Raw genomic sequence first — 22,000 nt, forward strand, 5'->3', positions numbered from 1 at the left:
ATGTTGGTCAGGCTGGTCTCAATCTCTTGACCTCATGATCTGCCCGCCCTGGCCTCCCAAAGTGCTGGGATTATAGGCGTGAGCCACCAAGCCCAGCCTTTTTGTTTGTTTTTGCTTTTGAGACGGAGTCTAGCTCTGTCGCCCAGGCTGGAGTGCAGTGGTGCAATCTCGGCTCACCGCAAGCTCTGCCTCCCCGGTTCACACCATTCTCCCTTCTTAGCCTCCGGAGGCTACAGGCACCCACTTATAGGCCTGGCTAATTTTGTTTTTGTATTTTTAGTAGAGACGAGGTTTCACCGTGTTAGCCAGGATGGTCTCGATCTCCTGACCTCGTGATCCATCTGCCTTGGCCTCCCAAAGTGCTGAGATTACAGGTGTACAGGTGTGAGCCACTGCGCCCGACCCTTTTTTTTTTATTAGACGAAGTCTCACTCTGTCACCCAAGCTGAAGTGCAGTGACACGATCTCAGCTCGCTGCAACCTCTGCATCCCAGTTCAAGCAATTCTGCCTCAGCCTCCTGAGTAGCTGGGATTACAGGTGCCCACTACCACACTTGGCTAATTTTGTGTATTTTTAGTAGAGATGGGGTTTCACCATGTTGGCCAGGCTGATCTCAAACTCCTGACCTCAGGTGATCTGCCTGCCTCGGCCTCCCGCAGTGCTGGGATGACACTGAGCCACCGTGCCCAGCCAGGAGGTAACTTGATCTGTATGTTTGCATTTACATGGTGCGAGGAAACAGCACCCTAGGTAGATAGAACAGCGTGTACAAAGGCCCGGAACTTTAAAATCACCAGTCTTCTAGCCTCTATATTCTTCATACTAACTTTGCCTATTTTGAACTTTATGTAAATGGAATTACATTGCATGTTCTCTTTTGTATCTGACTTCGTTTTCTCAATACTGTGTGAGTGGTATCCATGCCATTTAAAGTGATGGTCGATTAACTTAATGCTACGTGGCCTTCTAGTTGATGGAGGCCAGGCAAGACCCACAGTGAGGCTGAGCCTCTCAAGGGTTCCTGGCTTTGCCCAGGAAACAATTCAAGGGCAAGCTGGAAGTGAAAGAAAACAGGCCAGGCATGGTGGGAGTTACTACCCCTTCCCTAGAAACTTTTGCCTGAGCCGCCCCTTAATCTGCATTAAATTAAAAGTGGGTATAGGCCGGGCGCGGTGGCTCAAGCCTGTAATCCCAGCACTTTGGGAGGCCGAGACGGGCGGATCACGAGGTCAGGAGATCGAGACCATCCTGGCTAACATGGTGAAACCCCGACTCTACTAAAAAAAAAAAAAATACAAAAAACTAGCCGGGCGAGGTAGCGGGCGCCTGTAGTCCCAGCTACTTGGGAGGCTGAGCCAGGAGAATGGCGTAAACCTGGGAGGCGGAGCTTGCAGTGAACTGAGATCCGGCCACTGCACTCCAGCCTGGGTGACAGAGCGAGACTCCATCTCAAAAAAAAAAAAAAAAGTGGGTATAAATGTGGCTGCAGAACTGCCCTGAGCTGCTGCCCTCAGCACATTCTGCCTATGGGCCTGCAGGGGCCATCACGGAGCTGTAACCCTGCCGCTTCAAGCTGTTTTGTTTTGTTTTTCTTTTGAGACAGTCTCGCTCTGCCCTTCCAGTTTAAATATCACGCAGGCTGGAGTGCAGTGGTGCAATCTCAGCTCACTACAACCTCCGCCTCCCGGGTTCAAGCAATTCTGCCTCAGCCACCTGAGGAGCTGGGACTACAGGCACGTGCCACCATGCCCGGCTAATTTTTGTATTTGTAGTAGAGGCAGGGTTTCACCATGTTGGTGAGGCTGGTCTCGAACTCCTGGCCTCAAGTGATCTGCCCACCGCCCGCCTCGGTGTCCCAAGGTGCTGGGATTACAGATGTGAGCCACTGCGCCCTGGAAAAGTGCTTTCTTGAGATGGAATCTGCTCCTGGTGAAGATGCTCTAAACACTGCTGAGATAACAAAGGATTTACAATATTCCATAAACTTCGCTGGTACAGCAGCGATGGGGTTCGAGAGGATTTTCCACTTGTGAAAGAAGGTCTGCTGTGGACAAAATGCTTCCAAACAGCATCACGTGCTACAGAGAAATCTTTTGTGAGAGGAACAGGCTCAGTATGGCCACCTTTATTGTCTTATTTTAAGAAATTGCCGGCCAGCCGTGGTGGAGAATCACTTAAACCCAGGAGGCGGAGGTTGCAGTGAGCCAAGATCGCGCCATTGAACTCCAGCCTGGGTATAAGAGCGAAACTCCATCTCAAAAAAAAAGAGAAAGAAATTGCCACAGCCACCCCAGCCTTCAGCCACCACCACCCTGATGAGTCAACAGCCACGAACAAGACCATTCACCAGCAAAGAGATCCCAACTTCCTCAAGCCTCAGATGACGGATGGCACTTTTTATCAGTATCTTAGTTTTTATTTTATTTTTTAATTTTTATTTATATATTTATTTTTGAGACAGAGTCTCACTCTCTTGCCCAGGCTGGAGTGCAGTGGCGCCATCTCGGCTCACTGCAACCTCCACCTCCCAGGTTCAAGCGATTCTCCTATCTCAGCCTCCCAAGTAGCTGGGGCTACAAGCACGTACCACCACGCCCGGCTGATTTTTTTGTGTTTTTAGTAGAGATGGGGTTTCACCGTGTTGGCCAGGCTGGTCTCGAACTCCTGGCCTTAGGTGATCCATCCACCTTGGCCTCCCAAAGTGCTGGGATTACAGGTGTGAGCCACCGCCCCCAGCCATTTTATTTTATTTTTGAGATGAAGTCTTGCTTTGTTGCCCAGTCTAGAGTGCGGTAACATGATCTCGGCTCACAGCAACCTCTGCCTCCCAGGCTGAAGCAATCCTCCCACCTCTGCCTCCCTAGTAGCTGGGACAGGTGCGCACCCCCACACCCGGCTAATTTTTTGTATTTTTGGTAGAGACAGGGTTTCACCATGTTGCCCAGGCTGGTCTCCTGAGCTCATGCAGTCTGCCCACTTGACCTCCCAAAGCACTGGGATTACAGGTGTGAGCCACTGTGCCCAGCCTATTATCATCATTATTATTATTATCATTATTGGTGTTGAGGGAGGGTAGGGTGGTGGGAGCCTAGTTGGGGGGGAGTGAGGAGTGGTCAGTAAAGTATTTTAAATTGAGGCACGTGCCTTGTTTTGTAAAATGTTTGCACACCTGACTGCACTGTGGTATCAACGTAACTTTTATATGCAGTGGAAAACCAAAAAATCCCTCTGACTGGCTTTATTGCGACATTTGCCTTATTGCCGTGTCTAGAACTGAACTGTGATATCTCCGGTCCGCCTGTGCTAACTTCCAGCACTACAGAGTTTGATGCAGCTAGGTGGTTTTCTCCCTGGCTGGTTGCTGCTTCTCACCCACGGAGGAGGTGGAGCCCTCGGGACCCGGCAGAACACAGGGCTGCCTCGTCAGCACTGCCTGGCTTAACCTGAAATTGGGTCATTAGACAGACTTGAAAGGGCCACCAGTAAATTCTTCTTTCTTTTCATTGGTTTTCCTCTGCTTTTCCTCCTCCCGAAGTTGGGGTCATGTCCTAAGAAGACCCGCAAGGCCTGGCCTGTGGGTGCACACGTGCGGAGGGTCGGGTCTGTGGGCTGAGGAGGGCATCGGTAGGGGACTTTGAGCAGTGCTGCTCCGGGGACACGAATTACGGGATGGGAGGCTCTCCCGCATCTGCCGAGAGCACAGCACCCCATGACTCCTGGGAGCTCGTCGTAGATGCTGAGATGAGTCCTTCCTCAGACGGGATATTTGCTAATGCCTCCGCCAGCCCGGGCTTGTCTTTCTTCTCAGAGCCTTTCAAAATGCACACACCCTCCATTCCCATGAAGTCCAGTGGATCAGGTTTTCCTTTATGCATCATGCTTTTAGTGTTTACCTAAGAATCATTTCCCTAACCTAAGTCACACTGACATCCTCCTTTTCATTCTTACACACATTTTACAGTTGTAGGCCTTACATTTTGGCTTATAACAAGTTCTGAGGCTGGGCACAGTGGCTCACACCTGTAATCCTGGCACTTTGGGAGGCCGAGGCGGGTGGATCACCTGAGGTCAGGAGTTTGACACAAGCCTGACCAACATGGTGAAACGCCGTCTCTACTAAAAATACAGAAAGTAGCCAGGCGTGGTGGCAGGCACCTGTAATCCCAGCTACTCAGGAAGCTGAGGCAGGAGAATCACTTGAACCTGGGAGACGGAGGTTGCAGTGAGCCGAGATCGTGCCACTGCACTCCAACCTGGGCGACAAAGTGAGACTCCATCTCAAAAAAATTAGTAGTAAGTTTTGAATGGATTTTTGTATGTACTGTCGTGTATAGATTGAAGCTTCCGTTCATATGTGTAGCCCCGTCGTTCTAGTACCATTTGTTGCTAAGATTCTCCTTTCTCTGCTGAATTTGCTTACGCTTATTTCAAAATCAGTTGAGCATATATGTGAGGGTCTACTCTGGATCCTCTGTTCTGTTCCACTGATCTGTCTATCCTATTACCGATGCCACACTGTCTGGATTTCTGAACCTTTATGACACATCTTGGGCCAGGTGCAAAGGTTCACGCCTGTAATCCCAGCACTTTGCGAGGCCGAGGCGGATGGATCACTTGAGGCCAGGAGTTCAAGACCAGCCTGGCCAACATGGTGAAACCCGTCTCTACCAAAACTATAAAAACTAGCCGGGCATGGTGGTACACGCCTGTAATCCCAGCTACTCGGGAGGCTGAGGTACAAGAATCACTTGATTCCCAGAGGCGGAGGTTGCAGTGAGCCAAGATCGCACCACTGCACTCCAGCCTGAGTGACATAACGAGACTCCATCTCAAAAAAAAAAAAAAACCCACATCTTGAAGTCAGGCATAGAACGCCCTCTCACTTGACTATTCTTTTCCAGAGCTGTTCTAATGATTGTAGGTGCACTGCATTGCCACACACTGAAACACAGGCCCATGAGCCCACATACATGTACAATACAAATATAAGTAACTGCACACCATGACCCAGTGGAATTTATCCCAGGAATGCAAGATTGGTTCAACATGAAATGAGCCAATGGAATTCACCATATAAACAGATTAAAAGACAAAAACACGGCCGGACATGGTGGCTCACGTCTGTGATCCCAGAACTTTGGGAGTCTGAAGCAGGAGGATTCTCAGGGTCAAGGCCAGCCTGAGCAACATGGTGAGACCTGGTCTCTAAATAAGACAAAAATACATCATTTCAGTAGACTTAGAAAAGGCATTTGACAGAATCCAGCAGCCTTATGAAGCTTTTAAAATTTTTCTTTTTTTTTCTTTTGAGACAGAGTCTCGCTCTGTTGCCAAGTCTGGAGTGCAGTGGCACATTCTCTGCTCACTGCAAGCTCCGCCTCCCGGGTTCATGCCATTCTCCTGCCTCAGCCTCCCGAGTAGCTGGGACTACAGTTACCCGCCACCACGCCTGGCTAATTTTTTGTATTTTTTAGTGGAGACAGGGTTTCACCATGTTAGCCAGGATGGTCTCGATCTCGTGACCGCGTGATCCGCCCGCCTCGGCCTCCCAAAGTGCTGGGATTACAGGCATGAGTCACCGCGCCCGGCCGCCTGGTCGTTTTATTACTTGGGGACTGTATTCCATTCCCATAACCCGGGGGAGGCGGCACGCACGAGCCGACACTGGCAGGTGGGGCGGGAAACGCAGCCAGCGCGGAACCGGTCGCCCAGGAGCCGGCCCGGGGGTGCCCGCGGCGGGGCCGCCGGACAGGACTCGCGGCGCCCCCTCATGGACGCGGCCGGCGGCGCGCGAGGAAGGAGCCGCCCCGAACGCGCGAGCGAGGCCGGGGACTCGGGCGCCCTCTGCCGGCCGCTCCTGCCAGCCGCGGGGGGGGGGCGGGGTCTCCCTGTCACGTGACCTGGAACCCCCCGCCCCAAGCCGAGGGGACCTGCGGCCTGAAGACGCCGCGCGCTAACGAGGGCGCGGGAGGCGCTGCACCGGGGAGGCTTCTCCGAAAGCCGCGCGGGCCGCTCCCGTGTGCCGCGCGGTGTGTAAACCGGTCCTTCCGCCAAAAGCCTGCTGTCTGGCTTTTCTCAGGTAAGAACGACGCAAAAGCTAGACGACGTTTTCAGAACATACAAGTACGAATGAGAAGAGGGAGAATCACCCGCAGTTCACCCCTCGGCCGCACGCATTCCTTACATCTCGGTGTTTCTTCATAAAGGGACATGGGCTGATACACATATGAGCTTTATTATTGGATTTTTTTTTTTTTTTTTTGAGAGGGAGTCTCGGTCTGTCGCCCAGGCTGGACTGCAGTGGCGCGATCTCAGCTCACTGCAACCTCCGCCTCCCCGGTTCAAGCGACTCTCCCGCCTCAGCCTCCCGAGTAGCTGGGACTACAGGCGCTCGCCACCACGCCCGGCTAATTTTTTTGTGTTTTTAGTAGAGACTGGGTTTCATCATGTTGGCCAGGCTGGTCTCGAACTCCTGGCCTCAAATGATCCACCCACCTTGGCCTCCCAAAGTCCTGGGATTACAGGCATGAGCCACCGCGCCCGGCCTAGTATTGAATATTTCAAACATACAAACAGGTTTTTTTAAAAATAATGAGCTGCAGGCCTGACCTTTCCCCCTAAACACATGCCCGGAGCCCCCCGAGTCGCCCTCTCTCCTCCATCCAGGGCCTCCCGGAGGCCTCCGCCGCCTGAGTTGGGTCTCCGTCCTTCCCGTCCCTCAGGCCGTCCTCACCCCTGCGCCTTCCCAGCCTCTCCTGGGCCTCTGAACGCCAGTCTCTGGTTCCATTCAACAGAATTGAGGTGGGAATTGTCCATATTGAGAGGGCGTTGGTTATTCATCTTAGCTGCTGTTGACTGCTCCGCTGCCTGAACACCGGCATTTACTCACCAGTGCTCCCGTTCTGTCGGACTTTATGCAAACACTGCCAACGCCAGCGCACTCCGGACCTGTGTATGCCCGGGCGCGGGGCAGACGCCCTGCCAGGCCCAATCGCCCCCCAGCAGTGGCTCTCAGAATTTACACTCCCGCCCCAGAGCACAGGCTCCCTCCCTGCTCCAAACCTTCACCAGGCACTGGTTCGACTGCCTCAGGCCTCCCTGTCCCCACCCCAGTCATGAGAATATGAACTGGTAACTCACCATGGATCTAGCTGGCATTTCACCAAGTACTAGTCAGGCGTGCTTCCGCTTGGTCTTGCCTGTTCCTACCCTTTGCTTTATTGTGTGTGCGTTTTGAGACAGGGTCTCGCCCAGGCATCTGGAGTGCAGTGTCGTGATCGCAGGTCACTGCAGCCTCGACCACCTGGGCTCAAGCAAGCCTCCTGCCTCAGCCTCCTGAGAAGCTGAGATGACAAGCACACACCACTATGCCCAGCTAATTTTTGTATTTTGGGCAGAGACAGAGTTTTGCCATATTGTCCAAGGTGGTCTTGAACTCCTAGCTCAAGCAATCAGCCCACCTCAACCTCTCGAAGTGCTAGGATTACAGGTGTGAGCCCCTGCACCCAGCCGGGAGATATTTTCTTTTTTTTCTTTTTTCTTTTTTTTTTTTTTTTTTTTTGAGACAGAGTCTTGCTCTGTTGCCCAGGCTGGGGTGCAGTGGCTGGATCTCAGCTCACTGCAAGCTCCGCCTCCCAGGTTTATGCCATTCTCCTGCCTCAGCCTCCCGAGTAGCTGGGACTACAGGCGCCTGCCACCTCGCCCGGCTAGTTTTTTGTATTTTTTAGTAGAGACAGGGTTTCACCATGTTAGCCAGGATGGGCCAGGAGATATTTTCAAAAACACAATTACAGCCTGGTGCAGTGGCTTGAGCCTGTAATCCCAGCACTTTGGGAGGCTGAGGCCAGCAGATCATGAGGTCAGCGTATCGAGACCATCCTGGCTAACATGACGAAACCCCCCGTCTCTACTAAAAATACAAAAAATTAGCTGGGCGTGGTGGCATGCACCTGTAATCCCAGCTACTCAGGAGGCTGAGGCAAGAGAATTGCTTGAACCCGGGAGGCAGAGGTTGTAGTGAGCCAAGATCACGCCACTGCCCTCCAGCCTGGGTGACAGAGCAAGACTCCATCTCAAAAATAAAACACAATTAAAATCAGCTGCCAAAAACAGCACACATAACCTAAATGAAGGCAGAAAAGGGGACACAGATACAAGAAACAAATAGCGTGAATGGAAAAATTTTAAAATCTAAATCCAAATATATCAATAATTACATTAAATGCAAATAGTCTAAGCATATTAATCAATGCTTTTTCTTTTTTGAGACAGTGTCTTGTTCTGTCATGCAGGCTGCAGTGCAGTGGTGCGATCACGGCTCACTGCAGCCTCAACCTCCTGGGTTCAGGTGATTCTCACTTTATCCTCCAGAGTAGCTGACACTACAGGCACACACCACAATGGCTGGCTAATTTCTGTATTTTTTGTAGAAACGGAGTTTCACCATGTTGCCCAGGCTGGTCTCAACTCCTGAGCTCAAGCAATCTGCCCACCTCGGCCTCCCAAAATGCTGGGATTACAGGAGTGAGCCCCCTCACCTGGCCTTTTTTGTTTTGTTTTGTTAAGTAAATTCTGACATTTTTTGTATACATTTTTTCTTTTCTTTTTCTTTTTCTTTTTCTTTTCTTTTTGAGACAGAGTTTCACCCTTGTCGCAAAGCGCAAAGGCTGGAGTGCAGTGGCACTATTGTCAGCTCACTGCAACCTCCACTTCTCGGGTTCAAGCAATTCTCCTGCGTCAGCCTCCCAAGTAGCTGGGATTACAGGCATGCACCACCATGCCTGGCTAATTTTTGTATTTTTAGTAGAGACGGAGTTTCACCACATTGACCAGGCCAGTCTCAAACTCCCGACCTCAAGGTGATTTGTTCGCTTTGGCCTCCCAAAGTGCTGGGATTACAGGCATGAGCCACCGCGCCCAGCAATATATAGTTTTAAAAAGCAGTCTGGGGGCCAGGCGTGGTGGCTTATGCCTGTAATCCCAGCACTTTGGGAGGCTGAGGCAGGCAGATCATGAAGTCAGGAGTTTGAGACCAGCCTGACCATCATGGTGAAACCCCATGTCTACTACAAATCCAAAAATTAGCCAAGTGTGGTGGCGTGCGCCCATAATCCCAGCTACTCAGGAGGCTGACGAAGGAGAATCACTTGAACCCAGGAGGTGGAGGCTGCAGTGAGCCAAGATCACACCACTGCACTCCAGCCTGGGTGACAGTGAGACTCCATCTAAAAAAGAAAAAAAAGGTGTTGGCGGGTGCCAGGCGCGATGGCTCACACCTATAATCCCAACACTTGGGAGGCCCAGGTGGGCGGATCATGAGATCAGGAGTTCAAGACCAGCCTGGCCAATATGGTGAAACCCTGTCTCTAAAAATACAAAAATTAGCTGGGTGTGGTGGCGCGTGCAGTAGTCCCAGCTACTCGGAGGCTGAGGCAGAAGAAACACTTGAACCCGGGAGGCAGAAGTTGCAGTGAGCTGAGATTGTGCCACTGCACTCCAGCCTGGGCAACAGAACGAGACCCTGTCTCAAAAAAGAATAATAAATAAAATAAAAATAAAACTACATGATCTGAAGAAAAAAATTTAAGAGACCTAAATAAATGGAGAGACATACCACATTCTTAGATGGAGACATTATATCATACAGGTATCAGTTCTCAGTAATTGATCTATGGATTCATGGCAATTCCAATCAAAGTCCCAGCAGGACTTTCTGTAGATATAGACAAACTGATTCTAAATGTACCACGCATGGAAAAATGAAAGAAGACTCACATAACCCAATGTTACGCTGACTGGAGTGACAGCGTGAAGCTAGCTTGGTGTTGGAGAAGGGGCAGACACACACCAAAGGAAGGTGACTTAGGTCATGGATTACTGACCAAGGTACACAAGCAATTCAATAAAGGAGGATCTTTTCAACAAGCAGCGTGGGAACAACCGTACATTCTTATGCAGAAAAAATGAATCTTGACCTAAACCTCATAACTTAGACCTATGATCCATTTTGAGACCATCTTGTGTAAGTATAAAATATAAAAATTGGTGGGGCATAGTGGCTCATGCCTGTAATCCCAGCACTCTGGGAGGCCAAGGTGGGTGGATCACAAGGTCAGGAGATCAGGACCATCCTGGCCAACATGGTGAAACCCTATCTCTACTAAAATACAAAAACAAAAATTAGCTGGGCGTGGTGGTGTGTGCCTGTAGTCCCAGCTACTCAGGAAGCTGAGGCAGGGGAATCGCTTGAACCCGGGAGGTGGAGGTTGCAGTGATCTGAGATCTTGCCACTGCACTCCAGCCTAGCGACAGAGCTGCGGCAGGCAAATCACCTGACGTTGGGAGTTTGAGACCAGCCTGGCCAACATGGCAAAACCCTGTCTCCACTAAAAATATAAAAATCAGCCGGGCTGGGCGCGGTGGCTCACGCCTGTAATCCCAGCACTTTGGGAGGCCGAGGTGGGTGGATCACCTGAGGTCAGGAGTTTAAGACCAGCCTGGCCAACATGGAGAAACCCTGTCTCTACTAAAAATACAAAAGTTAGCTGGGTGTGGTGGCGAGCGCCTGTAATCTCAGCTACTTGAGAGAATGAGGTAAGAGAATCAGAGGTTGCAGTGAGCTGAGATCACTCCACTGCACTCCAGCCTGGGAGACAGAGTAAGACTCCATCTTAAAAAGAAAAAAAAAATTTTATATATGTATGTATATGTGTGTATATATGTATGTGTATATATGCGTGTATATGTGTGTATATATGCATGTATATATGTATATGTATATATATGTACATATGTGTATATAGATGCGTGTATGTATATGTGTATACTGTATATATGTGTGTGTATATATGTATATGACTTGGGTTTTTCCTTTGTTCAAACAGAGACAGGATCTTGCTATGTTGCCCATGCTGGTCTCAAACTCCTGGCCTCAAGTGATCCTGCTGCCTCAGACTCCCAAGTAGCTGGGATTACAGGTGTGAGCCACTGCACCCAGCTAACTTTATTTTAGAGATGGGGTCTCCTGTGTTACCCAGGCTGGTCTGGAACCCCTGGGCTCACACAATCCTCCTGCCTTGGCCTCCCAATGTGCAGGGATTATAGGTGTGAGCCAACAAGCCCAGCCAATTTACAATTTTTACATAACAACATAGGAGAAGGTGGGCACAGTGGCTCAAGCCTATAATCCCAGCACTTTGGGAATCTAAGGTGGGCAGATCATTTGAGGTCAGGAGTTCGAGACCAGCCTGGCCAACATGGTGAAACCCCGTCTTTGTATCATCTACCAAAAATAGGGGAAAAAAATTTAGCTGGGTGCAGTGGCACACACCTATGGTCCTAGCTACTCGCTTGAGCCTGGGAGGCAAAGGTTGCAGTCAGCCAAGATTGCACCACTGTACTCCAGCCTGGGCAACAGAACAAGACCCCGTTTGAAAAATAAAACAACCACCAAAAAACCTGACACATTGGACTTCATTAAAATTTAACTTTTTGTCCTGTGAAAGGCCTTAATAAAAGAAAGAAAAGAACTACAGATATGGAAAAATATTTTTTTTCTTTTGAGATGGAATTTCACTGTTGTCACCCAGGCTGGAGTGCAGTGACACAATCTCAGCTCACTGCAACCTCCCCTCTTGGGTTCAAGCAACTCTCCTGCCTCAGCCTCCCAAGTATCTGGGATTACAGGTGCCCACGACCACGTCCAGCTAACTTTTATGTTTTTAATACAGACAGAATTTCACCATGTTGGCCAGGCTGGTCTTGAACTCCTGACCTCAGGTGATCCACCCACCTTGACCTCCCAACGTGCTGGGATTATAGGCCTGAGCCACTGCGCCTGGCCAACGGGAGAATGTTCTCAAATCACACCTCTGACAAGGACTCATTCAGAATATGTAAAGAAGTGTTGGCCAGGCACAGTGGTTCACACCTCTAATCCCAGCAGTTTGGGAGGCCAAGGCGGGTGGGTCACTTGAGGTCAGGAGTTTGAGACCAGCCTGGCCAGTATGGCGAAACCCCATCTCTACAAAAAATAGAAAAATAAGCCAGGTGTGGTGCGTGCCTGTCGTCCCAGCTACTCAGGAGGCTGAGACATGAGAATCGCTTGAACCCGTGAGGCAGAGGTTGTAGTGAGCTGAGATCGCGCCACTGCACTCCAGCCTGGGTGACAGAAGTGACAGCGCGAGACCCTGTCTCAAAAAAAAAAAAAAAAAGAATCTCAAAAACATAACCAAATAAAAAACCAGTTTCAAAAATGAACAAAAGGCTGGGTGAAGTGGCTCATACCTGTAATCTCAACACTAAGGCTGAGGCAGAAGGATCACTTGAGGCCAGGAGTTTGAGACCAGCCTGGCCAACACAGTGAGACCTGGTCTGTAGAAAAAATAAACAAACATTTAGCCAGGCATGCTGGTGCACGCTGTAGTCCCAGCTACTCAGGAGACTGAAGCAGAAGGACCACTTAGGCCAGGGAGGTCGAGGCTGCAGTGAGCTACCATCACACCACTGCACTCCAGCCTGGGGGACAGAGCCAGACCCTGTCTCCAATAAATAAATAAATAGGCCAGATATGATGGCTCACACCTGTAATCCTAGCACTATGGGAGGCCAAGGCACATGGATCACACTGAGCTCGAGGCTCAGGAGTTCAAGACCAGCCTGGACAACATGGCGAGACCACGTCTCTAGGGAAAAAAAAAAAAAAAATTTAAATTAGCCTGGGAGGTCGAGGTTGCTGTGAGCCATGATCACTGCACTCCAGCCTGTCTGATATAAATAAAATGAAATAATAAAAAATAGGCCAGGCGGGTGGCTCATACCTGTAATCCCGTCATGATCCTTCCCTTTGGGAGGCCAAGGCAGGCAGATCACCTGAGGTCAGGAGTTCAAGACCAGTTTGGGCAACGTGGTGAAACCCCGTCTCTAATAAAAGTATAAAAAATTAGCCAGGCGTGGTGGCGGATGCCTGTAGTCCCAGCTACTCGGGAGGCTGAGGCAGGAGAATCGCTTGAACCTGTGAGGCGGAGGCTACAGTGAGCCAAGATGTGCGCCACTGCACTCTAGCCTGGGCAACAGTGAGACTCCATCTCAAAAATAATAATGAAATAAAAACAAACAAAACCAAAAATAAGATGAAGACTTGAACAAAAACTTCAGCAAAGGGCACCTGCAGCACACACAGCAGTGCTAAGGAGATGCCCAGGCTGTGGCCACCAGCAGACTGCAAACTGAAACCATAATGAGATCCCGCAACACGCCCAAGATGAAAATCACGGCGGCAGGACTCCGATGCATCCTGGCTGAGAAGGCTGAGAAGGCAAGCGGCCTGGCAAGCTGGAGAGTCATGTGCAGAGTCAGGCACGCACCACAGGACCCAGCAACCCTGCCCCTGGTGTGTTCCCTAACAAACTGAAAGTCTATGTCCTCAGGGGCACGGTACGCAAATGCCTATGGAGGCTCCAGTCGTAACAGGCAAGACCTGGCAGCGAACTAAATATTCTTTAGCAGGTAAACAACCTGTGCTACATCCCTACAAAGAAATACTACTCAGTACGGGAGGCTGAGGCAGGAGAATGGCGTAAACCCGGGAGGCGGAGCTTGCAGTGAGCAGAGATCCGGCCACTGCACTCCAGCCTGGGTGACAGAGCGAGACTCCGTCTCAAAAAAAAAAAAAAAAGAAAAGAAATACTACTCAGTAGTTGGGTGCGGTGGCTCACACCTGTAATCCCAGCACTTCGGGAGGCCAAGGCGGGTGGATCACCTGAGGTCAGGAGTTCGAGACCAACCTGGCCAACATGGCAAAACCCCGTCTCTACTAAAAATACAAAAATTAGCCGGGTATGGTGGCAGGTGCCTGTAGTCCCAGCTACTGGGGAGGCTGAGACAGGAGAATCACTTGAACCTGGGAGGCGGAGGTTGCAGTGAACCGAGATTGTACCACTGCACTCCAGCCTGCGCAACAAAGCGAGACTCTGTCTCAAAAAAAATTTTTTTTTGCAATGTGTCATGCGCCATTGCTAACCACAGGCACCATGCACAGTGAACTCCGGGACTCACGCATCTTCCCAGACTGAAATCTGTTACCAGTTGAACAGCAGCTCCCAGCTCCGCTCCCCAGCCCCTGACCACGGCCACCCTACTTTCTGCTTCTGAGTTTGACTATTGCCTAACAGCAGAGGAATTGTGCAGAATTTCTCGCTTAGCAAAACGGTAGGGTAAGGTTTTTGTTTGGTTTGTTTTGTTTTTGAGATGGAGTCTCGCTGTGTCGCTCAGGCTGGAGTGCAGGGGAACCATCTCGGCTCACTGCAAACTGTGCCTCCCAGGTTCACGCCATTCTCCTGCCTCAGTCTGCCCAGTAGCTGGGACTACAGGCGCCCGCCACTACGCCCAGTTAATTTTTGTATTTTTAGTAGAGACGGGGTTTCACTGTGTTAGCCAGGATGGTCTTCATCTCCTGACCTCATGATCCGCCCGCCTCAGCCTCCCAAAGTGCTGGGATTACAGGCGTGAGCCACCGCGCCTGGCCTGTTTTTTGTTTTTGAGACAAGTCTTGCTTTGTTGCCCAGGCTGGAGTGCAGTGGTGCTATCTCAGCTCACGGCAACCTCCACCTACCGGGTTCAAGCGATTCCCCTGCCTCAGCCTCCCGAGTAGCTGGGATTATAGGCGCCTGCTACCACGCCCGGCTAATTTTCCTATTTTTATTAGAGACGGGGTTTCACCATGATGGCCAGGCTGGTCTTGAACTCCCGACCTCAGGTGATTCACTCACCTCCGCCTTCCAAAGTGCTGGGATTGCAGGTGTGAGACACCGCGCCCGGCCTGAAACCCTGCATCTTTATCCAGGCCTCCCTGGATGGATGTTGGGAGAGTTTACGCGTGGCTGTGGGGGATGGCTGTGGCAGGCTCTCGGCTATCAGAGGGCTCCATTGCGAGGAGGCAGCTGGTGGCGAATCCTGAGCAGCGATGTGATCCGAGGGGCAGGCGGCAGGTGGGACGGAAGCTGATGTCACACAGATGAGTCCCCCACCTCCCGCCAGGCTTCCTCCACCCTCTTGGCAGCCCAGCAGGGTCTGTCAATCAGTGGGACCTGGTCAGCGGGCGGCTGGGGGACCTCAGGCAGGGGGCTTGTCCTTGGGACCTTGCAGCCTCCAGCAAGGGGGACATTCACGGCACCCAGGAGGGCTCCTCCAGAAGGTGAGACACGGGCACTGAACCCAGCCCTTTACACAAGACCTGAGTCCACCGAGGGAGGGGGCCAGCCCCCTCCCCGCATCTGCATCCCCATGACCACCCCAGGTGGAGAGGGCTGAGTGTGGTGCCCCTGCGGATGCTCTGACGATCGCCTCAGGCCACGGGGGTGACAGTGACTTAGACCTGTGTGCACGTGAGTGGGACAGCCAGGCCTAGCTGGAGAACACACACACACACACGTTCACCCACATACACGTGCACTCACACGCTGACAGTTCAGGGGGTGGACACTGACTCCAGGCCCGGTTGACCTGGGCAGGGCGCTGTTGTGACATCTGCAGCCACCCCACAATGTCACCGGTGCCAAGTGCCCAGCATGTGTGGAGTAGGTGGGGACACGGCGGGTGTCCGAGAGGGGCTCTGCATCCAAAGGCAAGAGGTGGGTCTCAGCACAGCTGCCCTACCCCATGGTATGGCGACGGTCACTACCAGGTGGCCTGCGCTGGCCTCCATGTGGCTGCCAAGGGTCATCCCTGAGCACTCAGCGGGTGCCCGTTCCACGCGGACTGTGCAAACGACTGTGTCATTCACCTCATGGCAACCCCATGGGGTGGATACGAACACACGCATTTGAGAAGTGACATCCGAGGTCAGGGGGGAGGAGACAGACCCAACCTTGGCCGTGCTCTCCAGCCCTGCCCTGCGCTGGACCCAACCTAACCTCTGCAGCCTCCCTGCCCTGGACACAAATCTGGCTGAGACCCCAGACCCTGATGGGGCAGAGCCTGGCACTGCAAGAGCCGCCAGGATGGGCCCCCTGGGTGTGGGCAGAGGGTGGTCCTCAGTCCAGGTTTTTGCCAGAAGATGGGTCCCTGCAGGAGGGGGTCTCAGCAGCTCAGACTTCAGATGCAGTCACTGTTGCTTGCTGGGGGACGGCCAGACACGGAGCCCTCTGTTCTCCGGCAGTTGTGGACAATGAGAGAGCCGTGGATTTGCGGGTCAGGGTGCAGGGACGGGCTCTCCCCACACAGCCCTCCCACAGTCTTGTTCTCTGGGATTGGCAATTTGCAGGGGCATCCCCAGCATCAGACCGGGGGGGGCTACACAGGGACCCAGATCCATGGGGCCTAGCCTCCGCAGGTAACCCCAGACATCAAGACCCTCCTTAAGGGGATGAGCTGGCTCTCCGCTGCCCATCAGCGCAGCTCCGGAATGCCAGGGGACAGGGCTGGAGAGCACGGCCAAGGCAATGTCCGCTCCCACAAGGGGGCCTGGTCCTCCCACACACTGGCCTGGCCGGGCTGTCCCCGAGGCCAAGGCCTAGTGGCATGAGGGGGCTTCGTGGAGCCCAGGGCAGTGGGCTGCTCTCTGGAGTCCCCAGGACCCTGGCTGTGGCTGGCCAGAGTCCCTGGACCCTGGGTATCAGGACAGACCCCAGGTTGTCCAGTGGTTCCCGTGCTGGAACTCCTGTCGAAGCCACCCAGGGGCCTGGTGCTTTCCACAGTTCAGCATGGAGCAGCGGTGCTGGGCCCTGTCCCCTCCGCGTCTGTCCTGGATACCCCAGGACCACAGCACGGGTCAAGCCCTGCAACCCCAGTGGGGACCTGACACCAGGCCCTGCCCAGCCCCATAATGACCAAGAGGCAGGTCCAGAGACACCCCCCTGCACAGGGTCACCTGCATCTGACCCCCTCGGCAGGCAGTGACCGGCACGGTGTGGAAGGAGCCAGGGCAGTACCTGGCAGCCCCAAAGGGCTCCTGGCCTCAGGAAGTCTGTATCGATGGGGAAGCTGGTCACTTGGAGGCTGCTGGAGAGAAGGGCAAGTGTGGCATCTCCTGGACAGAAGGGTGAGTGTGGCGTCCCTGCAGCCCTGGCCGGCCAGCAGCACGCCCTGCAGTCTCTTGCCCAACCTCTGCGACGGGGACCCCTGACAGGGCACAAGTCCCCATCCCAGAGAGGCCTGGCCCAGCCTCAACCGGAGCCCTGGGAGGGGAGGGGCACCAGGCGTGCCGTGGGCCTCCAGCAGCAGCCAAAATGACCACACGGGTGACTGAGCACTCTGTGGCTGTGGCCAGACATAGAACTTGGCCCAAGGCAGGGCAAGCCCCTTGGAGCAGAGTGGATGGCTGAGCCTGTGCGTACCCAGCAAGGCCGAACCAGTGACGCTACCAGGCTCCAAGAGCAGCCAGCCATGAGGCAGGGGCGGGGCGAGGGTGGGGTGAGGGCAGGGGCGGGGGAGGGCGGGGCGAGAGCAGGCGGACCAGCTGCCAACCTCGTCCACTCCAGGAGGCAGGGATGGCCAGGCTCCCACGCCCTAGTGGCCGCCACCCGACCACCAATAAGGCAGAGGCCTGAGGCCAGTCGGTGCTGGAGCCCTAATTCCAAGGTCCACAGACTGCTCCAGGCCAGAGAGATGAAGAAAACTGGGTATGTGAAGGCCCAGGAGGCAGAGTCCCTATGTCTGCCATTCTTGGCAGGTGCATTTCACCATGGGAAAAAGTCAGGAAAAGCGACGCCTCTCACTGCCAAGGCGGCTCCCAGGTAGAGACCAGAGCCGCCGGCACAGATCCCCAACCCCTGAAATCACCTCCCTCTGGAGAACCGTGATGCCCTCCTAGTTGGTAGCAGCGCAGTAAGCTCTCCTTATGATCTGCCTGCTTGTCCAGAGCTCTCTGCCGGAATCCATGGACACTCTGGGGCAGGCAGGAGGAGACAGCAGCACAGCCCAGACCCCTGACCAGCCTCTCCCAACCTCCCCCTCCCAAAGGCTGTGGAGAGCCCAAGGCTGGACAGGCCCGAGGTTCCGACATACCTCACGCCAGGCCACACGTGCACCGTGTCCCACCCTCAGCCAAAATCCAAGGTCAAGACCATCCAATAATTTACTGCGATCCCATCTGCGCCTGACAAGGGCCCACAGAGGCCTGGGAGGGGAGCTAAGGGCTGGGGTTCTGGTAGCATCTGGGATGCTCAAGACAGTCTGTGCAAAGCATCCCTGGGAGGGTCTGCGGTCACTTCGGCCCATGGTCCCTGGGTGGCTGGGCTCCAGCAGCCCTTCCTTCCTTCCTTGCTTCCGTCCGTCCTTCCTCCTCCTTCCTTCCGTCTGCACCTCCTCCCTGCATCCGGCACCTCCATGTCCTGAGCTTGTGCTGGGCGGGGCACAAAAGAGGCTGCTGATCGCAGGCGAGGAGACCGGCAGGGGTGGGGAGCCCGGGGTCATCCGGTGGGCGTGGCGGCCGCCCTGGGAGCCCCCTCACCTGCGTCAGGAGAGCACACACTTGCAGCTCATGCAGCCGGGGCCACTCTCATCAGGAGGGTTCAGCTTCCGCAGCTTATGCTGCCGAATCTCACGCACCAATGTGTAAAAGGCATCCTCTACTCCCTGGAAAAGGAGGAATGGGATCAGGAGGGACAGGCCTGTGGCCCCCTGCCTAGGTGAGGGGTTCCCTGCTGTGCGATCAAGCCGTGCCTGGCCCAAGGCTCCCGACTCCACCAGCCACTTCCCCAGGCCCACCACACACACAGGAAGCTGGGCTCTGGTCATCTCGAAGAGCCCAGGGCCACCTGCACCACGCTACAGCAGCCCCTCAAAGGTCAGGGTGGCCCAGGACCCTCCTGAACTCCAGATCTGGCCAGGGTTTGACCACCCTGCACCCAGCTCTCATCTGAGCTATGGCCAGTGTCCCCAGCAGCCTCACTAAGACTCAGAACCAACAGGTGCCCGTGGGACACTCTGGGGACAAGAGGGGCTGGGCCCCAGGGTCACCGCTCCGGCCTGGCTCAGGGCAGCTCTCCCCAAGGACCTCCGCCTTCCCCGGAGCTGTGTCGGCCCAGGACTGCAGGGCGTGAGCCCAGACCCCGGCCCTTGCCTCCCTCACTGCCCTGCCGTCCCGGGAGACTTACAGCGCGAGGGGCCGCTGGGTCACATGGGTCCCGGGGGGTCCCAGAGGGTCCCGGAGCTGGAGCCAGAGCCAGAGCGGCTGCCCTGTGTCAAGGGAGAGGGGTGAGTGAGTGCTGCTCCCTGGCTGGGGCGGGGCGGGGCGAGTCCCTGGCTACCTGTGGGCTGGAGAGCTGCCTCACCTGTCGCGTCTTGGCCGAGGTCTCAATGTAGGGGATACCATAGCTTCGGGCGAGGTCCTGAGCCTGCCGAGACTCCACGGTGCGTGCAGCCAGGTCACACTTGTTCCCCACCAGCACCATGGGCACGTCGTCTGAGTCCTTCACCCGCTTGATCTGCTCCCTGGGAGGAAAAGTGAGAGCTGGCTATAGGGGCTGCAGGCACGACTGCATCCAGGACATGCACAGAGAGGACAGGAGGCCCCTGTCTGGGCACAGCCGGCCTGACCCCACTTGTGCCTCGTGGGCTCCCGGGCCAGCCTCAAGGGGTTCACCTGTACTGGTGGATGTCCTCAAAGGACTTGGTGTTGTTGATGGCAAACACACACAGGAAGCCTTCCCCCGTGCGCATGTACTGGTCCCGCATGGCGCTGTACTCCTCTTGGCCGGCGGTGTCCAGGATGTCCAACAGGCACGTCTCCCCATCAATGACCACCTGTTTCCGGTAGGAGTCCTGCAGGAGGACAGAGCTCAGGGACCCCTCAGGACCCTCCATGCGGGGAGTTCACAATGCCAGCCTCTCCCTGTACCTCTCATGCCCCTCTCATGCCCCCTCATGCCCCTCTCATGCCCCCTCTCCTGGGGTGCTGAGACGAGGGGCTCCCCTTCTCTGGAGAAAGCAGGAGACAGGCCCAGAGCACCATGCAGGGCCAGGGGCCGCAGCCACCCCTATCCTGGCTGTGTCCTGGGCTCGCCCACAGCAGCTGCCGGGACCTGGACGGCGGCGCCAGGCTCACCTCTATCGTGGGGTCGTATTCGTCCACGAAGTGGTTCTGGATCAGCTGGATGGTCAGCGCACTCTTGCCCACACCGCCGGCGCCCACCACCACGAGCTTATATTCCGTCATTGCTCCTCAGGGGCCTGCGGCCCGGGGTCCTACAGGGTCTCCTGCCCCACCTGCCAAGGATGGTCCTGCTCAGCCAGGCCCAGGCCCCACAGGGCAGCTGCTGGCAGAGCCATCTGAAGAGCAAACCCATAGCGGGCCCTGGGTCCCAACGCCAGGCAGCAAGGACTGCAGCGTGCCTACCTGTGCAGCTGCAAACCAGCGCGGGGGAGGACTGTCGCCTCGCCCCCACTTGCTGTTAAGGACCCAGTGAGGGGAAAAGGGAGCCAGCCTCCAAAGGCAGGGCTGACAGCTGAGCGCTCTCAACCAAATTAGAAGCTGCTGGGTCGGCAGAAAGACTAAAGGGAGGCGCCCGAGGGCTGAGGTTACCGTCCTCCTAAACAGGTCTGGCCACGGCGGAGCGCGCCACGGCGTGCCCGGGCAGGCCAGTGCCAGCCTGCAGGCCCCGTGGCGCTGGTGCCTCCGACAAGTATTTGCTGAGCGCCTACTGCGTGCTAGGCGCCGCTGAGGGGAGGGCAGACCCGGGCAGCGCCCCGCGCCCCCGGCGGGGAACCGGGGGCATCTTTCAGCCACAGAAAGCTGGAAAAGACAGAGGGGCTCCTGGGAAGCAGGGGCTGAGCCACAGGAAGGGGCCGAGAGGCGGCGCGGGAGACCCGGAGAGGGGAAGGGCCCCGGGGCTGAGGCCCCCGGCCTCGTCCGCGACCTGTGATGCTGAATCGGGGGTGCCCGGGCGTGCCGTGGCCGCGGCCGCCTCCGCCCAGACGCGCCTGGTTATGAGGGCGCCGGGCCCGAGGCTCCCGGGGACGCCGGCGTGAGGACCGTGCCCAGAGCGAGGCCACGGGCGGGGCCCGGATTCCCGCAGGCCCCAGGGACTAAGGGGCCTCAGCCCGCCCCCGCCAGCCGCAGCCCCCGACGCCCGCTCACCTGTGCCTGGGGGCCCCGCCCGGCCCGGCCCCACCCACCCACTACCGCCGCCGCAGCCGCTCACGCCCGCCGGTCCCGCGCCCCCGGCCCGCGCCGCGCGTATGGCTGCCGCCTGGGGGCGGGGAGGGCGCGCGGCCCGGCCGACCCCGGCCCGCACTCACCGCTCAGTGGCGCGACTGCCCCCGGGGCCGGGGCCGAGGCCAGGGCGGGGCGGGGGCGGGGGCGCGCGGTTCTCCCCGCGCATGGGCTCCGTCCGCGGCGGGTGCGGCTGGGGCTGCAGGCGCAGGGAGCGGGCGGCGGAGACTCGACCGGGCTCGCGCACGCCCCACCCCGCGCCCGTCCGTCAGCCCGGCGCGACCTACCATTGGCCGCGCTACACCAGGCCCCGCCCCGCCCCGGTTGGCTGAGCGGCCCGTCTGTCAGGAGCCGCGGTCGGGCAGGGCTTCCGGGAGCAACGCGGGAGGCGGAGCCAGAAGGGCCGCGGCCTCGGGGGGTTGGGCTAGGCCGGCGAGCGGAGGCAAGCTCCGGGTTGCTCAAGGAGGGCGAGGGAGCAGGTGTCTGGGGGCCTGCGGCGGCATATCCGAGCAGGGCCGTGGACTCTCCCGGGAACAGGCCGGCGAGAGAACCCGACTCAGCGGCGCCCGTGCACTCGAGGCCCTCCCTGCGTCCGCAGCGCGGCGTCGCCCACCGCGGAGGTCCCGGGGCTCCGGCTGAGGAAAGGCTGGGATCCGTCGGGACCAAGGCGGGCCGCTCGGAGCTGAGGGCCCCCGGGTGGCCGCGGGGTCCGGTTGCCCGGCTCCCCTTCCGCGCAGGTGGAGTGGCCCCGCACCCGGACGGTGCGCACCCCGCCTCCTCCGCGCACCCCACCTACCACACGCACCCCAGCTCCCCTACTCCCACCTCAGCCCACCCCGAGGACGCCT

At 55.9% G+C, this 22,000-nt stretch overlaps 1 protein-coding gene across 4 annotated transcripts; it reads right to left on the minus strand.

The window, feature by feature from the left end:
- Positions 1 to 18,056: 18,056 nt before the first annotated feature.
- On the minus strand, positions 18,057 to 21,383 carry HRAS (HRas proto-oncogene, GTPase). Of its 4 annotated transcripts, none has more exons than XR_001439298.3 (7): positions 21,239 to 21,383; positions 20,046 to 20,206; positions 19,584 to 19,762; positions 19,273 to 19,432; positions 19,096 to 19,177; positions 18,450 to 18,574; positions 18,057 to 18,341 (listed from the first exon to the last, which is right to left on the minus strand). XR_001439298.3 is itself a non-coding variant. In XM_028832550.2 (6 exons), exons 2-5 carry the CDS (start codon positions 20,154 to 20,156, stop codon positions 18,455 to 18,457), a joined length of 570 nt encoding a protein of 189 aa, XP_028688383.1. In that variant the 5' UTR covers positions 20,157 to 20,206; positions 21,078 to 21,213; the 3' UTR covers positions 18,057 to 18,341; positions 18,450 to 18,454.
- Between the last annotated feature and the right edge of the window lie 617 nt (positions 21,384 to 22,000).

The sequence above is a fragment of the Macaca mulatta genome, chromosome 14 (genome assembly GCF_049350105.2).
Source record: "Macaca mulatta isolate MMU2019108-1 chromosome 14, T2T-MMU8v2.0, whole genome shotgun sequence".
NCBI classification, from domain to species: Eukaryota; Metazoa; Chordata; class Mammalia; order Primates; family Cercopithecidae; genus Macaca; species Macaca mulatta.